This window comes from Populus trichocarpa, chromosome 17 (assembly GCF_000002775.5).
Source record: "Populus trichocarpa isolate Nisqually-1 chromosome 17, P.trichocarpa_v4.1, whole genome shotgun sequence".
Taxonomy (NCBI): Eukaryota; Viridiplantae; Streptophyta; class Magnoliopsida; order Malpighiales; family Salicaceae; genus Populus; species Populus trichocarpa.
The window spans coordinates 15,163,498-15,185,934 of NC_037301.2; the positions used below are offsets into that span (position 1 = coordinate 15,163,498).

General features: G+C 31.8%; 2 protein-coding genes across 2 annotated transcripts; one reads left to right on the top strand and one right to left on the bottom strand.

Annotated features, from left to right (window-relative positions):
- Positions 1 to 6,781: 6,781 nt before the first annotated feature.
- On the bottom strand, positions 6,782 to 11,968 carry LOC18106706 (uncharacterized). Its single transcript, XM_024588769.2, has 6 exons — positions 11,291 to 11,968; positions 8,776 to 8,996; positions 8,417 to 8,657; positions 8,200 to 8,285; positions 8,016 to 8,107; positions 6,782 to 7,492 (listed from the first exon to the last, which is right to left on the bottom strand). Exons 1-6 carry the CDS (start codon positions 11,426 to 11,428, stop codon positions 7,236 to 7,238), a joined length of 1,035 nt encoding a protein of 344 aa, XP_024444537.2. The 5' UTR covers positions 11,429 to 11,968; the 3' UTR covers positions 6,782 to 7,235.
- A 5,924-nt stretch (positions 11,969 to 17,892) lies between these two features.
- Positions 17,893 to 22,235, top strand: LOC18106708 (ABC transporter G family member 11). The gene is made up of 10 exons (XM_024588410.2): positions 17,893 to 18,777; positions 19,022 to 19,311; positions 19,450 to 19,621; positions 19,726 to 19,848; positions 20,275 to 20,403; positions 20,547 to 20,741; positions 20,866 to 20,952; positions 21,073 to 21,345; positions 21,431 to 21,538; positions 21,646 to 22,235. Exons 1-10 carry the CDS (start codon positions 18,382 to 18,384, stop codon positions 21,988 to 21,990), a joined length of 2,118 nt encoding a protein of 705 aa, XP_024444178.1. The 5' UTR covers positions 17,893 to 18,381; the 3' UTR covers positions 21,991 to 22,235.
- The last annotated feature ends 202 nt before the right edge of the window (positions 22,236 to 22,437 follow it).

Sequence of the window (22,437 nt, forward strand, 5' to 3'; positions counted from 1 at the left end):
GCCACCTAGTATTATGGTCACTAGGAACCCTAACTGGTCAATATAGATTCTATGGTCCGAGACTGGTTACGCGAAAGGGAAGATGCTATCACCCCTTAAGCGTCCTACCTGAGGCAAGCTGCATTGCTGATTTTGTCTAAAATTGCTAAAGGTTTGTTTGTGTTCTGTTCTTATGGTCATCCTATAATATTCCCGACTCTGGCGTCAGTGAATATTTGCCTATGAATATTTCCAACTCTGGCGTTGGTAAATATTATGCAATCCATAAAATACGGTATAATTCCTGACTCTGACGCGAGTGAATAAACCCGTAAAAATCTGGATAAAAAAAATGAAAAAACTATTTTTTTCCGGCTGAGTAGCAGGCGTGCGTGAAAATGGACGCCTGCTACAGAAACAAGTGAATTATAATTCACTTGCTACAGTAGCAAGTGAATTATACTAACGTGAATTATAATGCAGGAGGAAACAAAGAACTTACCTGATGCAGGGAGGTGAAGTCGAAGACAGTGGCTTACTTTGGATTCCTCGGCTCCTCCTCCCTCCTTTGCTTCTTCTCATCTTTCACTTTCTTGGGTTGCTTGTTCTCTCTCTGTAATTGTCTCTCTGCATATGTGTTTATATTCTTCGTTCAGCCCCCATGTGTTGTGCCTCTTGTTTTGTTCTCTGGTTTCCTTTGTCCGTCCACTGGTTTTCTCAGTTTTCTTCCGCTTCCCTTCTTTCTCCTCTGTTTTGGTCCTCTATTGTGATTCTCCTCTGGAGAGCTCAGGTTCTGGTGCAGTTGTTGCTGAAGATAGAGACCTAGCCTACTCGGAGTGCTGGATCGAAGAAAGGAAGCTTACTGTTGTGGTTGTGGTCCGCGACTGCTGAAAACAACAGCTAACACACAGGAGACGAATAGGCATCTGTTATTTGCATTGCTGAAGGAGAACTGTCATTTGGCGAGGGTCACGATGCTTTGGAGAACGAGTGAAACAGAAAGAAGTCGCGCTGGTGGACTGCTGGCGGAACTGTCAGCTTGAGGAAGAAGTAATTCGTAGACTCGATGAGATGCTGTTGTTGACGTGAGGAAGAGCTGACGATTTGGTCCGTTGTGCACTGTAAGGGGGCATTCCCTTTCGGCTGCCATGGCTGGGAATGTCGCTGTTGCTCAGAGGAGAGGCCAAGGCTGGTGTGGTGGCAGTTTTGGTCTCAAGCCAGAGAGGAAAAGAAAAGCCATGGAGGGCTTGCTCTTTTTTTTGACTGGGGGAAGAGAGTAAGAAGCTGGGGGAGGGGGCAACGACAGCTAGTCTAGGATTTGGTCGTGCCCCCTCCTTTTTTTTTTTAGTTTATATACTAAAATGTGTAGGATTTTCACTATATATTTTTCATAGTACAATTTGTTTTTCAATTTGATCCTCAAACTTTGTTTTAGGTGATCAAATCCTATTTAAGAAATAATTGATTTCAAATTCTTATGAAATGATGGAATTGAAAAAGGAGGGACCTAAATGAAAAACACGACAAACATAAGTGACGTACCATAAGTTTCGAAAACATTCATTTTGGTCCTCCAACTTAAACAATCATGCAAATTATACAATCGCGGTCACTTGAAATTGTTCAAATTCTATTTTGGTACAGAGGTTTATTTTTTTTATTTTTGGTTTCTAGTTGAGAAAGGAGAGAGAGAAGGGTTGTCAGATTCCGATTATAGAGAGAAACATTTGTCGTTGACACCGATTTATACCAAAAAAATAAGAGATTTTTGTGTCAAATTGTTCCATTTGATGCCGAAAGTTCATATTAGGTGTTTTTATATCTTAATAGTTTGTGAAAAAACATATCTGAGCTCAAGTTTATTTTTGGTTTCGGGTTGAGTTCGGTTTTTTGGTTTTTTTAGGTCATGATTGGGTTTGTCATGGTTTCTAGGGTGTTTTATAGGTGTTTTAAGTAAATAATAGGTTGCAAAACAAGTTTTTGGGTAAAAAAAGCATAGGCCCTGATTTCCAGCAACCACAGTGGCCAGAATCTGGGCAAAACAACCGACACGTCGTCTGCTTCAACAAGCGACGCTTCATCTGTTGTTGGTATGGCTGCCACACCCAAGACGCTTGGGTCTCGCATAGTTACTATGAAAATATTTTGTTCAGAGGGCATTTTTAAATAATATTGATTTTTTTGTTATGTGTTTAATTTTCATAAAGGCTTTTCTGGTTCATCTATAATTTTATTTTTATATTTTATATAGGTAAACTACATTTTTGAAAATAAAAAAAGTTTATTTTCAGATGTTATTTTTAATATGTGTAGCCTTACATGTTATTTATTTTTTCTTTTTATTTTATTCAATCAATTTAATGTCCTATTTTTCAACATTAAATATCTTGATTTATATCTAGGTGTCATTAATGATTTTTTATTTATTTATTAGCAGTTTAGCACACATAATTCTTAGTTTAGTTGATTACATGTGTGCATAAACTTTTTGATTTGTTATATTTTTTGAACTACAAAAATGCATTGAAAAAACCTGCATATATAATTTTTTATAAAAAATAAAAATATTTAACTCGCAGAGGAGCGCAGATCACATAGCTGGGATAGACTAAAACAAACAATAAATTCCTAATTTTCTTTTCTCCTCTTTTCCGTTTCTCGATCTATGTTTGTGTCCACGATTCTACTGCTAAAAGGAAGGTCAAATGGTGAATATTAAAAGCTAGAAATCAAGTGTGTTAATAGTGTTTTGGTAAATTGAACATTATTGGATGGGACAAAACTACAAAACTGAATAAATAAATATCTTGTTCTGTGTTTGATATATTTAAATTACCTGAATGATTTGTTTTATTTTGTGTTTGGTAGACACTAAGCAGAACTCGACCGACACGATGTCTTGACCGGTCCGAATTTAAGAAAAAATAGAGGAATGATTGATCCAACCTGACCTAATCAAAAACTCGGGTCAACCCAAGATAAAACATATGTAAAAAATCCATTGACTGTCAAAACAAGGTTACTTTGATTTTTTTAAAAAAATTTGAGCCAACTCAGGTTGACACTCTTGACCAGTAACTCGGGCCTTATCCCGGGTTGACCCCAAGTCGAGTTTGAGAATTATGGTAATAACTATTTTATCCTTGTGTTGAACCAGATCAACTAAATTAACCCTTGTGTAGAGCATTGAATAAGTTTGTTCTATCCCTTTTAGTAGGACAAAATTTTTTCCACTAGAATAACCTTGGACAAGATGAAAATTAATTGTTATACCATCCAAAGGTGCACCAAACAATTTCAGAGAAACTTTTAAGTGTGGTTTTGGGTCCATTATTAATTAGCTTTTAGGATCTGGTGCAATTCTTCTTCTGTTTTCTTCAACATTTGATTAGTTAAGAATTGGACTTTGAGGTTTTTTAAATTTGATGCTTCTAGTCAAATGACTCAGGTCATGGACTTAATAGGTTAACATGAGTTAAATTCAATTTTTTTTTTTGTGAATTGAGTTTTTTGAATGAGCCCGAGTTTAAGACTTCACGGGTTATGAATTTGAAATATTAGATTAGGGTTTTCTTTTTATGTTATTAAATTAAATGAACTTATTAAACTGAGTCGACATAATGACCTGATTCTCGAATTTCTTTTACTTCTTTAGAAATCCTAATGTCTCCTTACCTTTTGTTCTTCTTACATCCGAAAAAATTTATCCTAGCAAGCGGCGTTGTGCGGACCATCGATATAAATTTAGTTGGGTCACTTTTTTTTTGTTTTTTTTAATTTAAATTTATTTTCACTTTTATCCTTCAATATTTGGTTCATTATAATTGAGTTTTTTAATTTATTTCGATGCAGGTTACATGGTTTTAACATGTTCACCTTTGTTGCTCCAAGTCGATCCAATATGTCGTTGTCTTAGTATTTTTTTAAGAAAATTGTGTCATTCAATATGTCATCATTTAAGTATTTTAAAAGTGTTTCGACCATTATGCATCAAATTTTTAACTTCCTAATATCTTAACATTTTTTAAGGCCAAAAGAAAAGAAAAAAAAACCAACATGAGAAAAGCTAGCTATAACCTACGTTGTGTTAGATATATAATTTTAAGTTAATTTTTAAAACAATAGAAGAAGACATTAAAATTATAAATCCATTTTTGGTAACATAATTTTTTTTAATTAAAAACTAAAAAATATATATTATATATGTTTAATAAAATAAATCAAAAACATATATCAACTGATAAATTAAAATAAAATTAATAATATTTAAATACTAAAGTGAAAAACTAATATTCCTCGTAAAAGTGAAAGATAGATGCACATGAAAATGTTTTACCCCTATTCTTATTTATTTTATTCTAGTGGTTAATTTTGATTGCTAAAAAAAAATGATTTTCATTTTTATAAAAACATTATGCAAATACAACTTATTTATAAAAAATACAAGATGAAAATAATTGCAAGCAACTTATTTATATAAGGCATTATAAAATTAAAGAAATAATTAAGAAGTTCAATCACTATTTAAAAGATAAACTAAATAATTAAAAAAAAACAAGAGATGGGTATTAATTAAAATTTAAATAGAAAAAAAGTAATGAGAAGTAAATAAAAAAAAAAATTAAGCTTACATACCGAGTATCAAGGGGTGTTGGATCTAAAAGCCTAACCTCATGAGCTTGGTTGGTTTTCTTTAGAAGAGTACAAAATTTGAGTATGAGTTTTTGGATCCTAATAACTTATTTTCAACTCGTTTTCACATGAAAACACTTGGAGAATATCCTAAAAACCTCAATAAATAAATTTTCAACATCAAAACATTCTTTAATCACTTTAAAGAACAAAACATAAACAAATCAAAAAACTTTTATAGACCGTGATCTACTTCTTATATCATGGTTAATATACAATTAGAACACCTCTACTAAACTCTTTTCGAAAAGAACTTATTGATATCAAAATTAGCTTTTATGATGGTTAGAATATGATCATTCAAGCACTTTCTATCTTCTCAACTTTTTGAGGCAATCTCTTCTCTCAATATCCAAGGATTATAGCGTGAAAAAAAAGAAGTTCAGAGTCAAATGTAATTTGTTTTTTAAAATGACAAAATAAATATATAAAGTGGAACTTTAGGGAGCATAGTGAAGTTTTTTGCTCCCAAGTTTAAATGGAGTTTTTTTTTGTTGTTAAATTTGGACTTTTTAATTTATCTTTTAACTATAAACTAAAATTTTATTTTGTAAAATCAATCCTTAATTCATTATTGAAATATTCCTCGACACTTTGGATATGCAAAAGCATGCAAATTGAAGGAAATCTAAACATATAAAGTAATGCTAATAGCAAAGAAAAAAGTTCAATTATTGAAATGAGAAAAAAATATGCATTGTTAATATGAACAACACACTTAGTTTGGGTGCACAATAAACTCGACCTAACTCCTGGCATAGCTCATGTTTAAAATTAACCTGCATAAAATTTGTCATGATACTATCTAGTTGACTTGGCATTTCTAAAGATAACTAAGACAAATGGTAAAAAAATATGGTTTGGCTTTTAAAAAAAAATTCAAGATGATATTTTTTAAATTTTTTTAAGATGGAGACATATTAGATCAACCCAGGCTTCGCGACTTAACCTGACAAACTTGCGACCCAGATCATGAACTCTACTGAATTTAACAATTTTGTTTTTTATATAAAAAAAACGACTATTTTTTTACCTAATGATACAATAACAAAAATAGATGCTTCCAAAATTAAACACTAATAGAAGGCTGGAATGTTTGTTTGATACTGCAATAACCTCATAGAAAGCAAATTAAAATATATTATGAAAATCAATATAAAATTAATCAAATATCGGATGATGAAATTATAAAAAAATCCAAAAAAGATTCAATCAGAAAAAAATTGAAAGATAGAATTAATAAAAAAGAAAAGAAACTATTTGACATTGTTATTAAACCAGACCCAACAAGTCAACCTTAAAACCTTCCGATCAGACTCTTTACCTAGTTTTGTTTTAAAATAAGCACATACGAGAGTTGTCTATATGTAACCAAGTCTACTTGATGGGTCCAAAAATAACATGAATGACCAGTAAAAGCATGACCTGACTTAAAAAAAATAAATCAAGATGACACTTTTTTTTATTATTATTGAGACGATAATATATTGGAACAATCCAAGCTTCACGACTTAAGTTGTCAAACTCGCAACCTGCATCATGGATTCCATTGTGTTTAAAGATTTTGTTTTTTTAAAAAAAATTTATTTTTTATTTAATGATACGATTTCAAATTTAAGTAGTAATCAAATATCAAAATATTTATTTGTAATAATCTTAATCAAAATAAATTATGATAACCAATTTAAAATAAATAAATATTAAACAATAAAATTGAAAGAAAAAGATTAAAAAGCATTTAATGGAAAGAAAAAATACATGAAAAGAAAAAAGTAGAAGATAGAATTAAAAAAGATATATAACAACCTACTCAAAACTCAACCAATTAAAGGATGAAACAAGAAAAAAAGCTAAAATAAAGAATATATAGAAAGAGAAAAGAAAAAACACTACTTGGAAGCCCAGTTTATTTAGTGTAGTACTAGTAGTTGATAATATGCATAAAAAAAGAAAGGAGAAATCTCAATTTAGTCCCAAACATGCAACTCCATTATCAATTAAGTCCCAAACTTTTTAATTTTATCAATCTTGTTTCAAACATGGTCGATGATTAACAAATTTCGTGTAATTTGCACATAGTTTTCTCAAGAGTAGCAAGTGCATTCTGAACTAGAAGGAAAGAAACCAAAACCATTTACATTTTACAATCCTTTTCACAGATAAACTAACAAACCAATCCTTATACAAGTTCGGATAATAAGATACAAAAGAAACTAAGTTGCCAATCGACAAACTCTCACTTGTATTATCTTCTCTTTCTTTGCGACGGAAACCAACTCAGTCCACAAAACAAACTCCCCCTCTAACAAAACTTTCTGGATGAAGAAGCCATTGGATTCTTGGGGAATCATGGCTTATTCAGAAATACGTTAGCTTTGAAACCATTTACATATATGCTTGTCGATCCCAAGGACGCTTAGTAAAGTTGTACATTAATATCCAAACGAATTAGTTTCTGAAAGCAGTCACAACTGTCGAAGAGGGAATGCTTTCATGGAGGTTGCGGAATCACTAGAGAAACACAAACCTAGCTAGGACGGAAACAAGTTAAAGCACAAACCAATTTACATGGTGCAGTGACAGCTGGTAAAAAAGTTATAATCATGGTGGTGGACATTTAGCTGCTTCAACCAGGAACCAGCAGCACTTTCAAGATAGATCATTCTTTCATCATCAGATGTCTCTGGGTTTATCCAAAGACCCCCTTGCATTTTGTACGTGGCCAGACCAAACGGGGGAAGGGAAATATCACCATTTCCTTCTCCCTTTTGCTCACTTCCTGCTCCATTTGCTTCAATGTCATCATCCCCATTGACACAATCTGCAGAATCGAAGGCCAACAAAGGTGAAGAAACTTAAAAGCATTAGGTGACAACAATTGACTCTAAAATAGATAGATGTATAGCAAAGAGTGGATTGATCTGCAAGGCTATGGAACAAATCAAGCCAAAAGTTCCTACATTGGATAGGCATGGAAACAAACATCAATGAGCAAAACAAGAATTACAGCCATGAAAAGTCTACAACCCAATCAACTCCTGATTTTCATTCGGAGGAGCTGTATAATACCTATTTACATCAATAATCAGAAAGGCATTATCAAATGCACTGCTTTCAGTCTACATTGTAAAGCATCGGAACGTTATAAAACACAAGGATGGCAGTGCAAGAAGTTGAAACTGTGCTACCCCCAGGAAAGTTCATATCAGCAATTCCATGTCATTTTGGATAACTATGTTAAAAAATGATACTGAAAGAATTAGGACAAAGATGCTTCGTTCTTTGAAAATCGAGAAAGCCAGACAAAAATGTGGAAATAAATTAACGGTGCAAGATTAAGATACCTTGGAATGATGATGACAGTGTATGATAAGTCAAGAAGCACGTTGACAAGTCCTTATCATTTCCCTGAGATGGAATATGATATATGGGGTACCTAATCAACAATCAAGACCATACAATTACTACAACCTTTTTATGGAAAGGAAAAAAGCTGGACTTACAAATGCAAGAACTGATAACTTTTACCAAGCAACTGCCATCCAACTTGCTGGAGAAAGATCCACATTCTTAAGTGTCATTAATCCCGGATTATTCCTGGATAATTCAGTTACCTGAAAATAAATAATAAATCAGCATGGCATGTACCTAGGTAGAAATAAAGACAAAAGCATATCATTTTCTAGGGATTTATAGGGCTGTTACTGCTAAATCGAAATCAATAACTGGAATAAAAAAAAAAAACCTTTTCCATAAGTGGAACCCTCCAGTAAGGAGAAGATATCTCGAAGTACTGAAAGTACAGATAGCCAAGTTTATCCCTCATTGACAAACAACCCTCATGGTCATAGCTGGAATCCTCGGAAATGGTATCCCATGTTTTGCTGGAATTGTTGCTTGGAGACCTGGACAGTTTATCACTCATGCTGTCATCGCTCCAAGAATCACTTTCAAGTTCGACAACATCATTATACTCTCTTGAGTTCCTACAAGAAGAAAAGCACGGTAGCTCAGCCTAACTGCCGCAAATCATCAGAGATAAAGGAACTGCTATCAGCTAAAGTTTTGGTAGATAAAAGATGAATAGAAAAAAGGTTACAAAACCTGGAAGCCACCACTGACTTATGGCTGTAAATCTGAATGGCTGATAGGTAAGGAACATAATATTGCCTAATGGTCTCACCGCTGCTCAATACTACTTGGGTTCCAGCACCATACGCACTCCATTCATCATAGCAATCCCATAAATCTCCCAAAGTGAAATATTCAACCATATCCTTGGTACCAGGTGGTTGCCATAAGCTATTTAGATCATGAATGCAGCTCTGCAGAGTATTCAAGAAAGCAAATTTTCAAGATTACCAGCAGTAAATGTTACAAGAGCATGTACAAGGCTAACGCACCAAGGAGAGATTTTGTTCCTTTTAGAATTAAGATTACGTGGCTGTTTTTCCTATCTTTGGAAAAATGAAAAAAATCTTATAGGTTTCTCTATTTTATTTCCTGTGCTTTTGCATGCTTCTACGCAATTATTGAACATATTAGTTAAGAATAACCCCATACAAACTAAAATAAATTATAAAATTTAATTTTTAATCAATTCAATATTAAAAAATAAAATAAAAATCAATTAAAAAAAAATATTCGACTCAACCAAGTTAACTTGTTAAACCTGTAATCTGAATTATAAAACTTTAATAACCTCATAAAAAATAAATTAAAATAATTATGAAGTCCAACCTCCAATAAACCTATTGTTAAAGAATAAAATTGAGATTTAAAAATCAATTAAAAATAACACAAAAATACTCGACTCAACCAAGTTAACTTGTTAAACCTGTAATCTGAATTATAAAACTTTAATAACCTCATAAAAAATAAATTAAAATAATTATGAAGTCCAACCTCCAATAAACCTATTGTTAAAGAATAAAATTGAGATTTAAAAATCAATTAAAAATAACACAAAAATACCTCAAATCAACTTATTAAACTCATCACTCAGGTCATGAGATAGTATAACCTTATGAAAAGTAAATTAAAAAAAATTACAAAATCTAATTTCTAAATAACTCAATGTTAAAGGATAGAATTAAAAAAAAATTAATTTGAAAATAAAAAAACTCAAATCAATCAAGATAATATGTTAAATTTGTGATCTGAATTATGATATTATAATAATCTCATAAAAATAAAAAACTTCATTGAATTTAGTATTAAAAATAAAATAAAAAATAAAAGCTAAAAAATAAATAGTAATTTATGAGAAGGAATAAAGTAAAACACCACCTCGTTATCTTTTAGGTTTTTTTTTTTTTAATGGGTTGCAAAAGAAACTGCAAATTGAGCGCGAAGCAGCACACAATTAGTCCATTTAATTCATGTCCATTAAGGGAATTAATTAACTCAGCAAAGATCTTGGAGTTAAATTAAACAACTACACAAGAAAGACCATACATGTGTGTGTATGCGGCGGGCGCAATATGTTCGGATCTGGTAAATGATATAAAAAGATTCCTAATCACACTGCCACGTACCAATCCATCCATCATCCAGGGCAGGGGCCCAGGGACCATGACATTTTGGCTTAAATTAAAAAATAAAAAAAAAAAAAAGGAAGAAGAACTGGCACTTAGTCACTGACATCAACATCAAAAAGGACTAAAATTCAAAAATTCATTACTAGAGATTACAGCATTTATCTGTTTGGACTCTTCCAGAGTGTGTTAGGTTGTATTTATTTTGGTGGTTCCATCCGGTCTTTATATTGATTTTTTAAAAATATTTTTTTATAATTTTAATGTATTAAGTTAAAAAAAATTAAAAAAATATTTTCCTAATATATTTTTAATTAAAAAATATGTTTGCAAAGAGGTAACCCCTCTAATAGAGGCAGCAACGGGAAACACATGGCAAATTACTCATGCGGCTGTAAAAAAGAAAAGATAGAAAAAGGAAAGAAAGAGACAATCATCACATTATCCCATCTTTATAATATGTGTGTGTGTCTTTTAATTAGAGGAAGAGGATATTCGCGGCATCCGCCAAGTATTCTGCTGGAACTGGATGAGGCCATTTTGAAAACGGGCCATGCCCGGTTACATCACGACAAATCATATCAATCTATTTAGGCCCACACAGTACAAGAACAGGAGTCATTGATATTAATACATGACCAATCTCATCAGTTATTTTTTTGTACCTAAAAGTAAAAAAAGAGAAAAGAAAAAGGAGAGGTCATCGACATCTCCCCAAAGTGAAGACTGAACAGTTGAGATCAAATTTAGCAGCAGCATTTCTTTTTCTTTTTTTTTCCCTCTTCAATTTATAGTTTCCTTAATGATGACACAAACAAAACAAAAAAGCCAAAAGAGCCACAAAAAAAAAAAATTCTAATTAAATAGAGTATATTATATATGTATGGACAAATTAAGAAAACGACGATTATATTTAAGAGCTAAATGGTAAATTGTTAAAATAGTGGATTATGAATTTACAATAAAATAATTCTTCCAATCCTAGTGTTTCAATAAATAGAAGAAAAAGAAGATCTAATTAAAAGAGAGAGAAGAAGGGAATTAAAGGGCACATTAATAATTATACAGCAAGGACTAGGTACCTGAGGAAGGAATTTCGAAGGAGGAGTTGGAGTCACACATTGAAGAAAGCGTTCAAGATTGGAGTGGTGCTGCTGCTGGGTTGCTGAAGGCATCAACACAGACCACGATGACCTTTCTTTACCACTCATGCCCACCATGACGATGATGATACTAATTCACTGCTCGCCAAGTACTCTTCTCGAGTTGAAGTTTGCTGGGCAGCGAGATATATATATATATATATAGAGAGAGAGAGAGAGAGAGAGAGAAGCAGGCTGCAGGTCAAGCTAGCTATTTTGGCGATTTCTTCGCTATTATTTTAAACCCCCACCCCACCCCACCCACACACACACACACAAATAAATACACGTGATCTTAAAGAAGGAAGCAAAATATCAAACCCCAAATTTTGTTTCATTTCTTGCACAGAAAGAGAGCTCTCCTAGCTAGAGAAATAAATTGATATCAAGACATATAAACACAGATAACAGCAAGAAAAAATGCAGAAGAAAACGAAGGATTGGCGAGCAAATCCAACTTAAACTGACAGACAAACCAACGCCTTAATTAACTCTCTAATTTGCTTAATTTTCGTTGCAGCTTTGGCTGCTAGTACGTATTAGGTGATTAAGGAGAAGGGGAGGGGAGTTTAAGAAATTAAAGAGTAGTGATGAGAGTAGAGTATTCTGAAGAGAAAAACGCAATGCTGCTTTAATTAATAAAATTCAGTTCAAACTGAGATCAGATGTTAATTAATTAATTAATTAACAGTACTCCTCTCTCTCTCTACACACACACGCTACTAGAACTAATGTACACAATTACACAATTTTATATTTTGAAGGTAGTGATTGATTTTTAAATTATTTTTTAATTGATAATAAATTAAATATATTATTTTATTTTTTAAAATTTTTTTTAATAATAGCACATCTAAATAATATAAAAATATTTATAAAATTAAAGTAAAGTAAAAAAATAATTTTTTAAAATATTTTTGAAAAATACTTTTAAAAACAATAAAAAATTTCTAAAAATACTTGTGCATATCGTGATTGGCTTCTCTCTCCTGTCTATTTAATATTTTTTATTGGATATCGTTATTTTGAATAACAAAAAAAATATAAAAATCATGTTTTTCAATTATGACATATATAAATTGTGTTATTTCATTAAAAAAAAATTAAATATGTTAAAAATAAAAAAAAATAACCATGGTCACATGGGTCTTTTAGCTTTCTAAAATAGTTTGGAACATTTTTTTTGAAAAAACAACATATGTTAGAAAATGTATTTAACACAATACAACCGTGTTTTTAAATATCAATTTTGTATACAATCATTATTGAAAATAATAGTTATAAAATACATGTTCCATCCAAATGAATTATTATATATAAAATTAATCAAAAATCTTATGAAAATGCAATTCAATATCTCACGATAAAGAAAAAAATATAAACTGATGCGGCATGATAGAGAAATAGAAGAAAAAAAAAGTTATCAAAAAATAATCACTGTGGAATTTTATTTTCTACACATTCAATATTATTAAAAAGATTTTAATAAGATAATTCTAATTATATTTTAAAATATCATTAAACAAGATTATAATTAATTAAGAATTTTGTTTGAATTTAATTTAAGATTTATTATTACTTTGTTTTATAGTTATCTCAGATATTTTTAAATATTATTATTCATATGCTTGGAACACGTGCTTGTTTCAATTTTATAATTCGATATCCCTCATCGCAGGACCATTGATTAATAACGGGTGTTTTTGAGGCTTCTCTCCTACATAAATGTTTTCTTTCGAGGAGGGAGAGCAAAATATTCAAGCCAGTCCACTTCCCAAGTTCCCATGCTCACTCTTTCTCTCTCTCACTCTAGAGGGGGGCTGTAATGATTAATCATGGCCTGGACAGAGTTTGCTCCGTTATTATTTTTACAACTCACCGGCACGTCCAAAAGTCGTACAGATTTGATGCTACATGTAGGCATTAATTTTACTATTCCAATTATTATTTTTTGGAGGGACCACTGCTATTTCTTTTTTTCTTGCGATTTTCAGACCGCTAGAATGTACACCCAATTACAGCGTCGTTTTTCAAAGTTTTCCAATCCATAGAGGCGTCGAGAGACAGTTGAATGCAAGGATTTTTTTTTTTTTAGTTATAACCATTTTAAAATACAAATTATATTTTTAAAAAATATAATTTTTTAAAACACAAACTACATTTCAAAAGCTAAAAATATAATTCAAAAGCTAAAAATACTTATTTTTTATACAAATTCTATAAAAAAACTAAAGCTACCTCTAAACCAAACATTCTTCGAATCAGCTAGCAATCTCCTTCGACGACTCATTAAAAATAATGATTTTATTTATTTTTATGTTTTAAAAGTATTTTAAAAATTTTTAATTAATTATTCTATTTTAAATTAATAGTTTTTTGATATTTTTAAATCATTTTGATGTGCTGATGTCAAAACTATTTTTTTAAAAATAAAAAATATTTTGATGAAGATAATGATTTTGTTTATTTTTGTGTTTTAAAAGTATTTTAAAAAATTTTAATTTTTTAATTTATTTTAAATTAATATTTTTTTAGTATTTTCAGACAATTTTGATATGCTGATGTCAAAAATAATTTTTTAAAAATAAAAAAAATATTTTGATAAAGATAATGATTTTGTTTATTTTTGTGTTTTAAAAGTATATTAAAAAATTTTAATTTTTTAATTTATTTTAAATTAATATTTTTTAGTGTTTTCAGATCATTTTGATGTGCTGATATCAAAAATAATTTTTTTTTTAAAAAAAATATCTTAATACCATTTCGAGTAAAAAATACTTTTAAAAATAACAATAATCTCATTCCCAAGTACCCCAATATAGCAGAAAACGTTTGTCACTAAAATGAATTTATAAGGCTTCAAAAAGAAATTTTGTTTTGCTCTTTTGAACTTGAAAAAAACATTCTACGAGTTAGCATAATTATTCATGATTCATGTTGAATATTGTCAATTATTTTGAATATCTTCGTTCATCATTTGTTGTTTTGCATAATAAAAATTGTGTCCACTTTCATTTTTTTATAGTCTTAAATGTGTTGCTTGCAATTATTATCAAATCAATAATATTTAAGTTATATTTTTTTTTGAGTTATGGATTTTTTATTATTATTTTGGTCTCTTATTTGAGTTATGGATAGCAATTTTCATTTCATATGTTACATGTTAAATTTTGTACTTATCTTTTTGTATAGATTAAAAAATAAAAAAATATTTTCCAAATCATTTTTTACCACACAATCTAGCAACTATATAATATTTAAATGGTGGACCCGGGGGACTTTTATAATAACTCTACAACTTTTTTAACAAGCAAAATACTTTAATTTTTTCCATGTCATCTACGGTTTCTTTTTCCTTTCTTTCTTTTTCGGACAAAATATATAATGGTCGCGTGTTTAACTGTTTGACATACCATCGCTTAGTTGTCGTGTCACTGTCACATAATCATTTAACACACATGTCATACATGACATGCCATCATTTGAGCCATGTCGGCCATGCATTAACGAATATACAAAATCTCATTTGATTATCACAATTTTTATAATCCACCTATTAATTTCTTAAGAATAAATTTTAACACGTTCGATTATAAAATTTTTCAAAGCATAAACGATCAATATGTTATTAATACATTTTTTACAAAGAGATTTATTCCTAATTATAATTTTGTTAGGGTGCCATTAAATTTAAGTTTTGCAATTAGCCTCCTATATAATAATGCCACAGCAACATCATTTTTTTAAAGAATCATTTAAATTTTTTTACTCTCTAAGCTATAAATTAATATCATTAACAAGGATATTATTCCTGAATATTACTTCCAATTATCCCCATTTATTAACAATTAACTTTGACATTGAAAATTAATATTAAAAAAAACTAAAATAAAATGTTGCTTTAATGTTAATGTTTCCTAAGACTCATTTGCACTATGAATATGTAACTGTGTTAACTACAATATTTCTATCTTTTTTCCCCATCTCATTGTATTCTTGATCCTTTTATCTTTTGGGTGAAACTCAGAGCCTTCTATTTTCACCATTTATTTATTTAAATTATAATGTCCAAGCCATTAGCGTACTTTATTTATCCTGTGTTTGGTCAATATTGGTCCTATTTTTTAGTTATTTTTCAAGCCATCATCATCGCTAATGTATTGTTCCCACATTATCTTGCCTTGGTGGGATGGGTTGTTTTGTTAGAGTTTTTCCGTGTGGTTAGTTTGAGTCATCAATTTTAATCAGCTTTTGTATTGCATTACCAGTTTTCGCCTTTAATTTGTTGCCTAAGTTTCATGAATATTGATGTGTGCTTTTTTTTTTTTTTTGTAATTTTATAAGATTAACGAAATCATAATCTCTAAAATCCAATTCTATCTTGTCAAGTGTGCATCTTATCATTTTAACCCAATTTATCATCAAAGAACCAACAATTTCTCCTCTTTGTTATTCACGTGCTCTTTCTTTCCTTCTTTCCCCTCTCTCCATCACTCATTTTTGCACATAAAAAATATCATTTTCAAATTAAAAAATTAAAAAACAAGATGAATCTTAGGTGATTTTAGGATATTCATCAACCTTACCATCCAAATATATCTTGAGTTTTTTTCCCATCAATTTCTGGAATTTGAGTTTCTTTTAAAAGATCTTTTATTTGTTGGCTTTATAATTACTTCAAAACACTAATCATCCCTACCATATAGTATTTGAAAGTGAGAGCATCTCCAAGGCAATATGTTATTTTGAAGTGTCAAAATGTCAATGTAACATTTTAAGTAGTATAAACATGGCTCTGTTTACTATATATATATTCAAATGAAAAAAAGTCATTTGAAGAGTTAATTGTATTGACCGAATTTAATTGGGTTTTTTTTTATTAGCCCAACTTTGTTGAGTTTCACTCTTTTGAGAAATATATGCGTGTTAATTAAAGGTTTTGATTAGTTGACAATCGTGAAGGGACCGTTTTTATGGACCACTTGCGGAGCTCATTAAGAATATTGTTTGCTATAACAATCATTAAGGAGGCCAATTTTAATTGATTTTATTATGATTTTCCTGGCAGTTTGAGCTGCTGGTTTTTACTTTAAAAAACAAGTTCTTGAAAACAAAAATATAAAGAATATCAATCAATCAGTCAATCCCCAAACAAAACGATCCGAGTTTTAAGTTGTTAAGATAAAATTGAGATCTTATGATTGATTTAATATGATATTTCCCTTAGAAGTTATAATTAAGATGTGATTGTATGAGTGGAGTCTTGGTTTGCTCGCTTAAATTAGAAAAAGTTTCAACATGCAGCAGGCAAGAAAATAATCAGTGCTCTTGTTTCTCTAGCCTCTGATTATCTGTAAAGGGGTGGAAAGCCGGGCCTGGAACTCGAGGCTAGCCACAACTTGTATCTCTAGCCCACTTTAAGCTTCTTAAATCAGAGGGACTTGCGTTTTCATTGCTGGGCATTTGCCTTCCATTTTAAATTGAAAACGGGTTCGGTTTCAGATGGTAATGGCCCAATTACATTTTCTCCACGAAGCCTGATAAGGGCGTTTGTTTGTCCGAAATTGATTTTTTTTTCCTATCATGAAAAATAAATTAGAAATCATTTTTATATACTTAGTTATTTCATGAAAATAAACTGGAAAAATAATATTTTTAATTTACTAATTTTTTTAAAATAGAACAATTTTATAATTATCAACTTTCTTTTGAAAAATGAATTATTTACTATAATTATTTTTTCAATTAGTTGATTATTTGTACTTTGTATGCAGGATCTAAATAGTTATAATTTCACATATAGCTGCCACAAGTTTTAAAAATCAATTTGTTTTTGTTCTCTAATTGCTTGATGTTTTCTTTCGAAATTAAACTTCACAATAATAGTTTTTTATTTATTTCCATTTAAGATCTTTTAAGAACAAATTATTATAAAAAAAAAAGTAATTATTAACGTGGATGTTTGGATTAGTTTTTATATAACTATTAATTCTAAAATTAATAATCAGGAAGTAATCATAAAAGATTTAAATTTGTGATTATTGAAATGCAAATTTAAAGCTGGGTGTTGAGAGGAAAAGAGGTGATGAGAGTCTGACCGAAGTAATGGGCTGTAGGTGTGAAAGGGAGAGAGGTGATGGCCGAAGTAATGGGCGGTAAAGACTTTACTCCTCCGCTACTAACTAACAAATCACTATCATTAATTAAAGGGTCGGTCGGAATATATTAGAGGTTATGGTTTAAAATATTTTTTTGTTTAAAAATATATTAATTTTTTTTTATTTTTTAAAAATTATTTTTAGTATTAATATATTAAAAAAATATTTTTTAAATTTTTTGTTACGAGAGGCAAGTATAATCTAAAATATACTTAAAACCAATTATGTCGTAGAAATAGAAGATGAAAAACTAACAACTGGGTTTTTAAATGGAGGTCGGTCTTGAATTAAATGCTGCTGCCAACATCTACCAGAACTCATTTATTGGATAATAATGGAAACAAATGGTCCAGTCTAAATCTTGTAGATGCATCCAATATCTGCTAACCAATTCATATCATTATCATCATTATCATCATCATCATCTTTTCTTTTTTCTTTTCTTTTTAAGATGATTACGATCTTCTTGTTAAAGTATTTCTTTCACAATTACTCTAGCTAATTCCATGCATCAACTTACTTGTTCGGTTATGTCTGAGATTATTCGAATCTAATCGATTCTTGAAGATAGAGGCAAGCATGACCTATATGTGAAGTTGAAGAGAGGAAAAAATTGTGTTGCAGCTTGCTTGGTGTCAGGTTTTTTGTTTTGTCACACCAAAGACGACCAAGCAAAAGTAACCAAGTTGTTGATCAGTTGAGGCTGTTTTTGCATGAGACTTTCTTATTTTAACCTACTCTATTCCTCCACCGGTCAAATTCACACAATATATACCTCCAGCTGCATCTTTACCTTAGCTTGCTAGCTCAATCCTCTCTTGCGTTCCATCTTTCTCCTGATCAAGACAAGCTATAATAATATACATATAAAGGATGGCGAAGAACCCATCAACGAATAATGTAACAATGGAGATAGAGACAAGCATACCATCAGAGGTTGTAGATGGAATAATGGTAGGTTTGAGTCCTCTAAGCGAGACCCTTTGGAGGGACAGAACTAAAACAGAATTCGTAGGAGATGTGTCGGCAAGGCTTACATGGAAGGATCTGACTGTGATGGTTACCCTCAGCAATGGAGAAACACAGAGGGTTTTGGAGGGACTTACTGGCTATGCTGAGCCTGGAACTCTCACTGCACTTATGGGTCCTTCTGGCTCGGGCAAATCCACTCTCCTTGATGCTCTCTCAAGTCGCCTTGCTGCTAATGCCTTCCTCTCTGGAACGGTTCTCCTCAATGGTCGCAAAACCAAGCTCTCTTTCGGGACCGCTGTCAGTACTGACTACACTAGCTAGTAGCTCCTACTCTTCTAGTTTCATTTCTATGTTTCTTACTCCATACTCCACATATATGCACTGCTTTTCTAGCTCTTAATTAATTAAGTTATGTGTAATTAATCACTAGCACATGTTTTGTAACATATTTTAAACAATATTATTGTAAGTTCTGTTTTTCCAAGAGAGAAATTAATCAGACATTATTAATTAATTATAATATTTTTTTGAACTTAATTAGGCCTATGTAACACAAGATGACAACTTGCTTGGTACTCTGACGGTGAGGGAAACAATCTCCTATTCAGCTCGGCTACGTCTTCCTGATAAGATGCCCTGGTCAGAGAAGCGTGCCCTGGTTGAGAGTACCATAATAGAGATGGGTCTCCAAGATTGTGCTGATACTGTTATTGGGAATTGGCATTTGCGTGGGATCAGTGGGGGAGAGAAGAGAAGGGTCAGCATTGCTCTTGAAATCCTGATAAGGCCCAGACTGCTCTTTCTCGATGAACCAACTAGTGGACTTGACAGGTGCATATTTCACCTCTCATGGCAGTGATTCTATTCTGTTTCCTAACATTCTGTTTTTTTCTTTTTGATGAAATCATGGCGTTCCCCTTTCCAATTCCGTCATTAGACTCTAATAATTATCTTTTATACATGTGGCAGTGCTTCAGCTTTCTTTGTAACTCAGACCCTCCGCGGCTTATCTAGAGATGGCAGAACTGTCATTGCTTCAATACACCAGCCTAGCAGTGAAGTTTTTGAGCTTTTTGATAGACTGTACTTGCTTTCAGGAGGCAAAACTGTTTACTTCGGTCAGGTTTCAGAGGCATATGAGGCAAGAAACGCCACTTTCTTTTTTCTTTTTGGTTTAATCTAATTGGTCATTTGATTCCTTTCATTTACTTCAAACTGTTAATCATTTTTAGCTCTTTCTTACAGTTCTTTGCACAAGCTGGCTTTCCCTGCCCTGCTTTGAGGAACCCTTCTGATCATTTCCTTAGGTGCATCAATTCTGACTTCGACAAAGTGAAGGCTACTTTGAAAGGGTCCATGAAACTGCGGGTATCTCATTTTCTCTTAATTAATTGTTTTCGAATTGTTTTGTTTTTTGTTGTATACTTGAGCTTTCTTGTGTACTAGCAATTTCTGAAATTTACAGGCTAAGGACATATTATTGACTTGCATCTATAATTAATGACATAAATGATGAGATGATATTGAAAACACAGTTTTTTTTTTTGTTGAGAAAGCTTCATGTGATCTTTAATCAACTATTCAAAATTGACGAGTTCCAGCAATAGGCTATTATAATTTAAGGGTCCGGATAAGTGCTCATATTGGGCAATTAATGATTGTATTGGCTTAGTTTCATCTCTTCCTTCCCAAAATTGATTCTAAATCTCCATGTTTGTATATATCCTCCTCTCTTTGATTTGTTGCTTGAGGCCTGATTGATAATGCTCTTAATTAACTTATGTTTCTGCAAAGTTTGAGGCAAGTGATGATCCTCTGGAGAAGATAACCACGGCTGAAGCTATCAGAACTCTGATTGATCACTATCGAACTTCTCAGTACTGTTATGCAGCAAGAGAAAAAGTCGAGGAGATATCCAAAGTTGTAAGTGCTTTAATTTCGTGGTGCTCCTCCAGTTTGCAATCTGATCAATATTTATCTTCACTAATTTAATTATAGAGAGGCCTTCTCTTCAACTGTATAGGCTTAAAATTAGTAGCTAATTGATAATTGATGTCTGGTCGCAGAAAGGAAATGTGCTAGAAGCAGGAGGGAGCCAGGCTAGTTTCTTGATGCAGGCCTTTACTTTAACAAAGCGTTCGTTCATCAACATGTCAAGGGACTTTGGGTATTACTGGCTTCGACTAGTGATTTATATTGTGGTCACTATCTGCATTGGAACTATCTATCTCAACGTGGGGACGGGTTACAATTCTATACTGGTACTGTTAATGAAATATACCAATCCTATGCTCCTAAGCTTAGTAAGTTGCTATTTAGGAGGAGTAAACATCTTATCTTCTAACTAAATATATATACTTGTTTCTCTCGATTAATCTGGAACAGGCAAGAGGGTCGTGTGCCTCATTTGTCTTTGGTTTCGTCACGTTCATGTCAATTGGTGGGTTTCCTTCCTTTGTAGAGGAAATGAAGGTAATTAATTACCTTTTTTTTTTTTACTCGGGCTCACAAGTTATGCACAAGTGCCTTATCAAGACTGCTAATCAATAATGATAGCGCTTGCTAGTTTAATTATTTTTTATCGTTTCGCAGGTCTTCCAAAGAGAAAGGCTAAATGGGCACTATGGTGTGGTCGCATTTGTGATTAGCAACACCATTTCTGCAATGCCGTTCCTGATAATGATTACTTTTATTTCTGGAACTGTTTGTTATTTCATGGTCCGCCTTCATCCAGGATTTGAACATTATGTTTTCTTCGTGCTGTGCCTTTATGCGAGTGTCACCGTAGTTGAAAGCTTGATGATGACCATAGCCAGCATTGTCCCTAATTTCCTCATGGGCATTATCATTGGGGCTGGAATTCAGGTTTCTATATATATGTATTCTTCTGTTAATTTTACTTGTAATAAATAAATCAACTAACTGCGTGTTTTCTTCATGTCATTGTCAGGGAATATTCATGCTAGTATCTGGGTACTTTAGGCTCCCAAATGACATACCAAAGCCTGTGTGGAGATACCCAATGTCGTACATTAGCTTCCACTTCTGGGCTCTACAGGTAACACTGAACCTGCATACATACATACATACAGTATATCGATAAATCCTAAGATCTTTACGTTGCTGAAAGCAATTAAAGAGGCATATCTATGTATGCGTTTTCAGGGACAATACCAAAATGATTTGAAAGGATTGCTGTTCGACAACCAATCGCCTGATCTTCCCAAGATACCTGGCGAGTACATACTGGAAAACATATTCCAGATTGATGTGCACCGGTCCAAATGGGTAGATCTCAGCGTCATATTCAGTATGATTGTCATCTACCGCATCATCTTCTTTATCATGATCAAGATCAGTGAGGATATTACCCCTTGGATCAGGGGTTACATAGCAAAGAGAAGAATGCAGCAGAAGAATGGAACTCAAAATACAACAGTTGCTCCTGATGGTCTCATCCACTCACCTTCTCTGAGGAACTATGTTGCCGATCGTCCGACTGAGATGTAGATCAAGGGATGCCGAAGGTTAATGGATTAATGTATCTTGCTTAATTTCTTTCAGTTCAAACAGAGCATATTATTACTGTTGTTGTTTGTTGAAGAGCACAAGTTATGTAACCTTTGTTTCAACAATAGGCTCCAGTGCAGGTTGATGATGCTGAAAACTAAATTTGGCAGTTTGGTATGTACTTACAAACCAGAGACAAACTCTGTAATGCCTCGGTTATAAATGTAATCTCAATACCTTCTGAAGCTCAGCTTTTTTATGGATGACACGTAGGAAGATTATTTTGAAGGATTCAAATACTTTAAAATTTCTAAGCAATTTTATGTTTTAAAAACAATCCGATTTAATAAATTTTTCACATAGCTAATCATGATTTTTTTAAAATAAACAAATAATTTCATGAATTAAAAAAGTATGAGATGGATCTGGCAATGAGAAAAATAAGAC

Bases quoted from the DNA above. Each gene is read 5' to 3' on its own strand.
- LOC18106706 (XM_024588769.2), bottom strand. From the start codon at position 11,428: ATGGTGGGCATGAGTGGTAAAGAAAGGTCATCGTGGTCTGTGTTGATG. The intron at 8,997-11,290 runs GTACCTAGTCCT...AATACTCTGCAG, and splicing joins CTTCGAAATTCCTTCCTCAG to AGCTGCATTCATGATCTAAA. The intron at 8,286-8,416 runs GTTTTTTTTTTT...ATTTATTTTCAG, and splicing joins GGGTTCCACTTATGGAAAAG to GTAACTGAATTATCCAGGAA.
- LOC18106708 (XM_024588410.2), top strand. From the start codon at position 18,382: ATGGCGAAGAACCCATCAACGAATAATGTAACAATGGAGATAGAGACA. The intron at 18,778-19,021 runs GTCAGTACTGAC...GAACTTAATTAG, and splicing joins AGCTCTCTTTCGGGACCGCT to GCCTATGTAACACAAGATGA. The intron at 21,346-21,430 runs GTTTCTATATAT...TGTCATTGTCAG, and splicing joins TCATTGGGGCTGGAATTCAG to GGAATATTCATGCTAGTATC.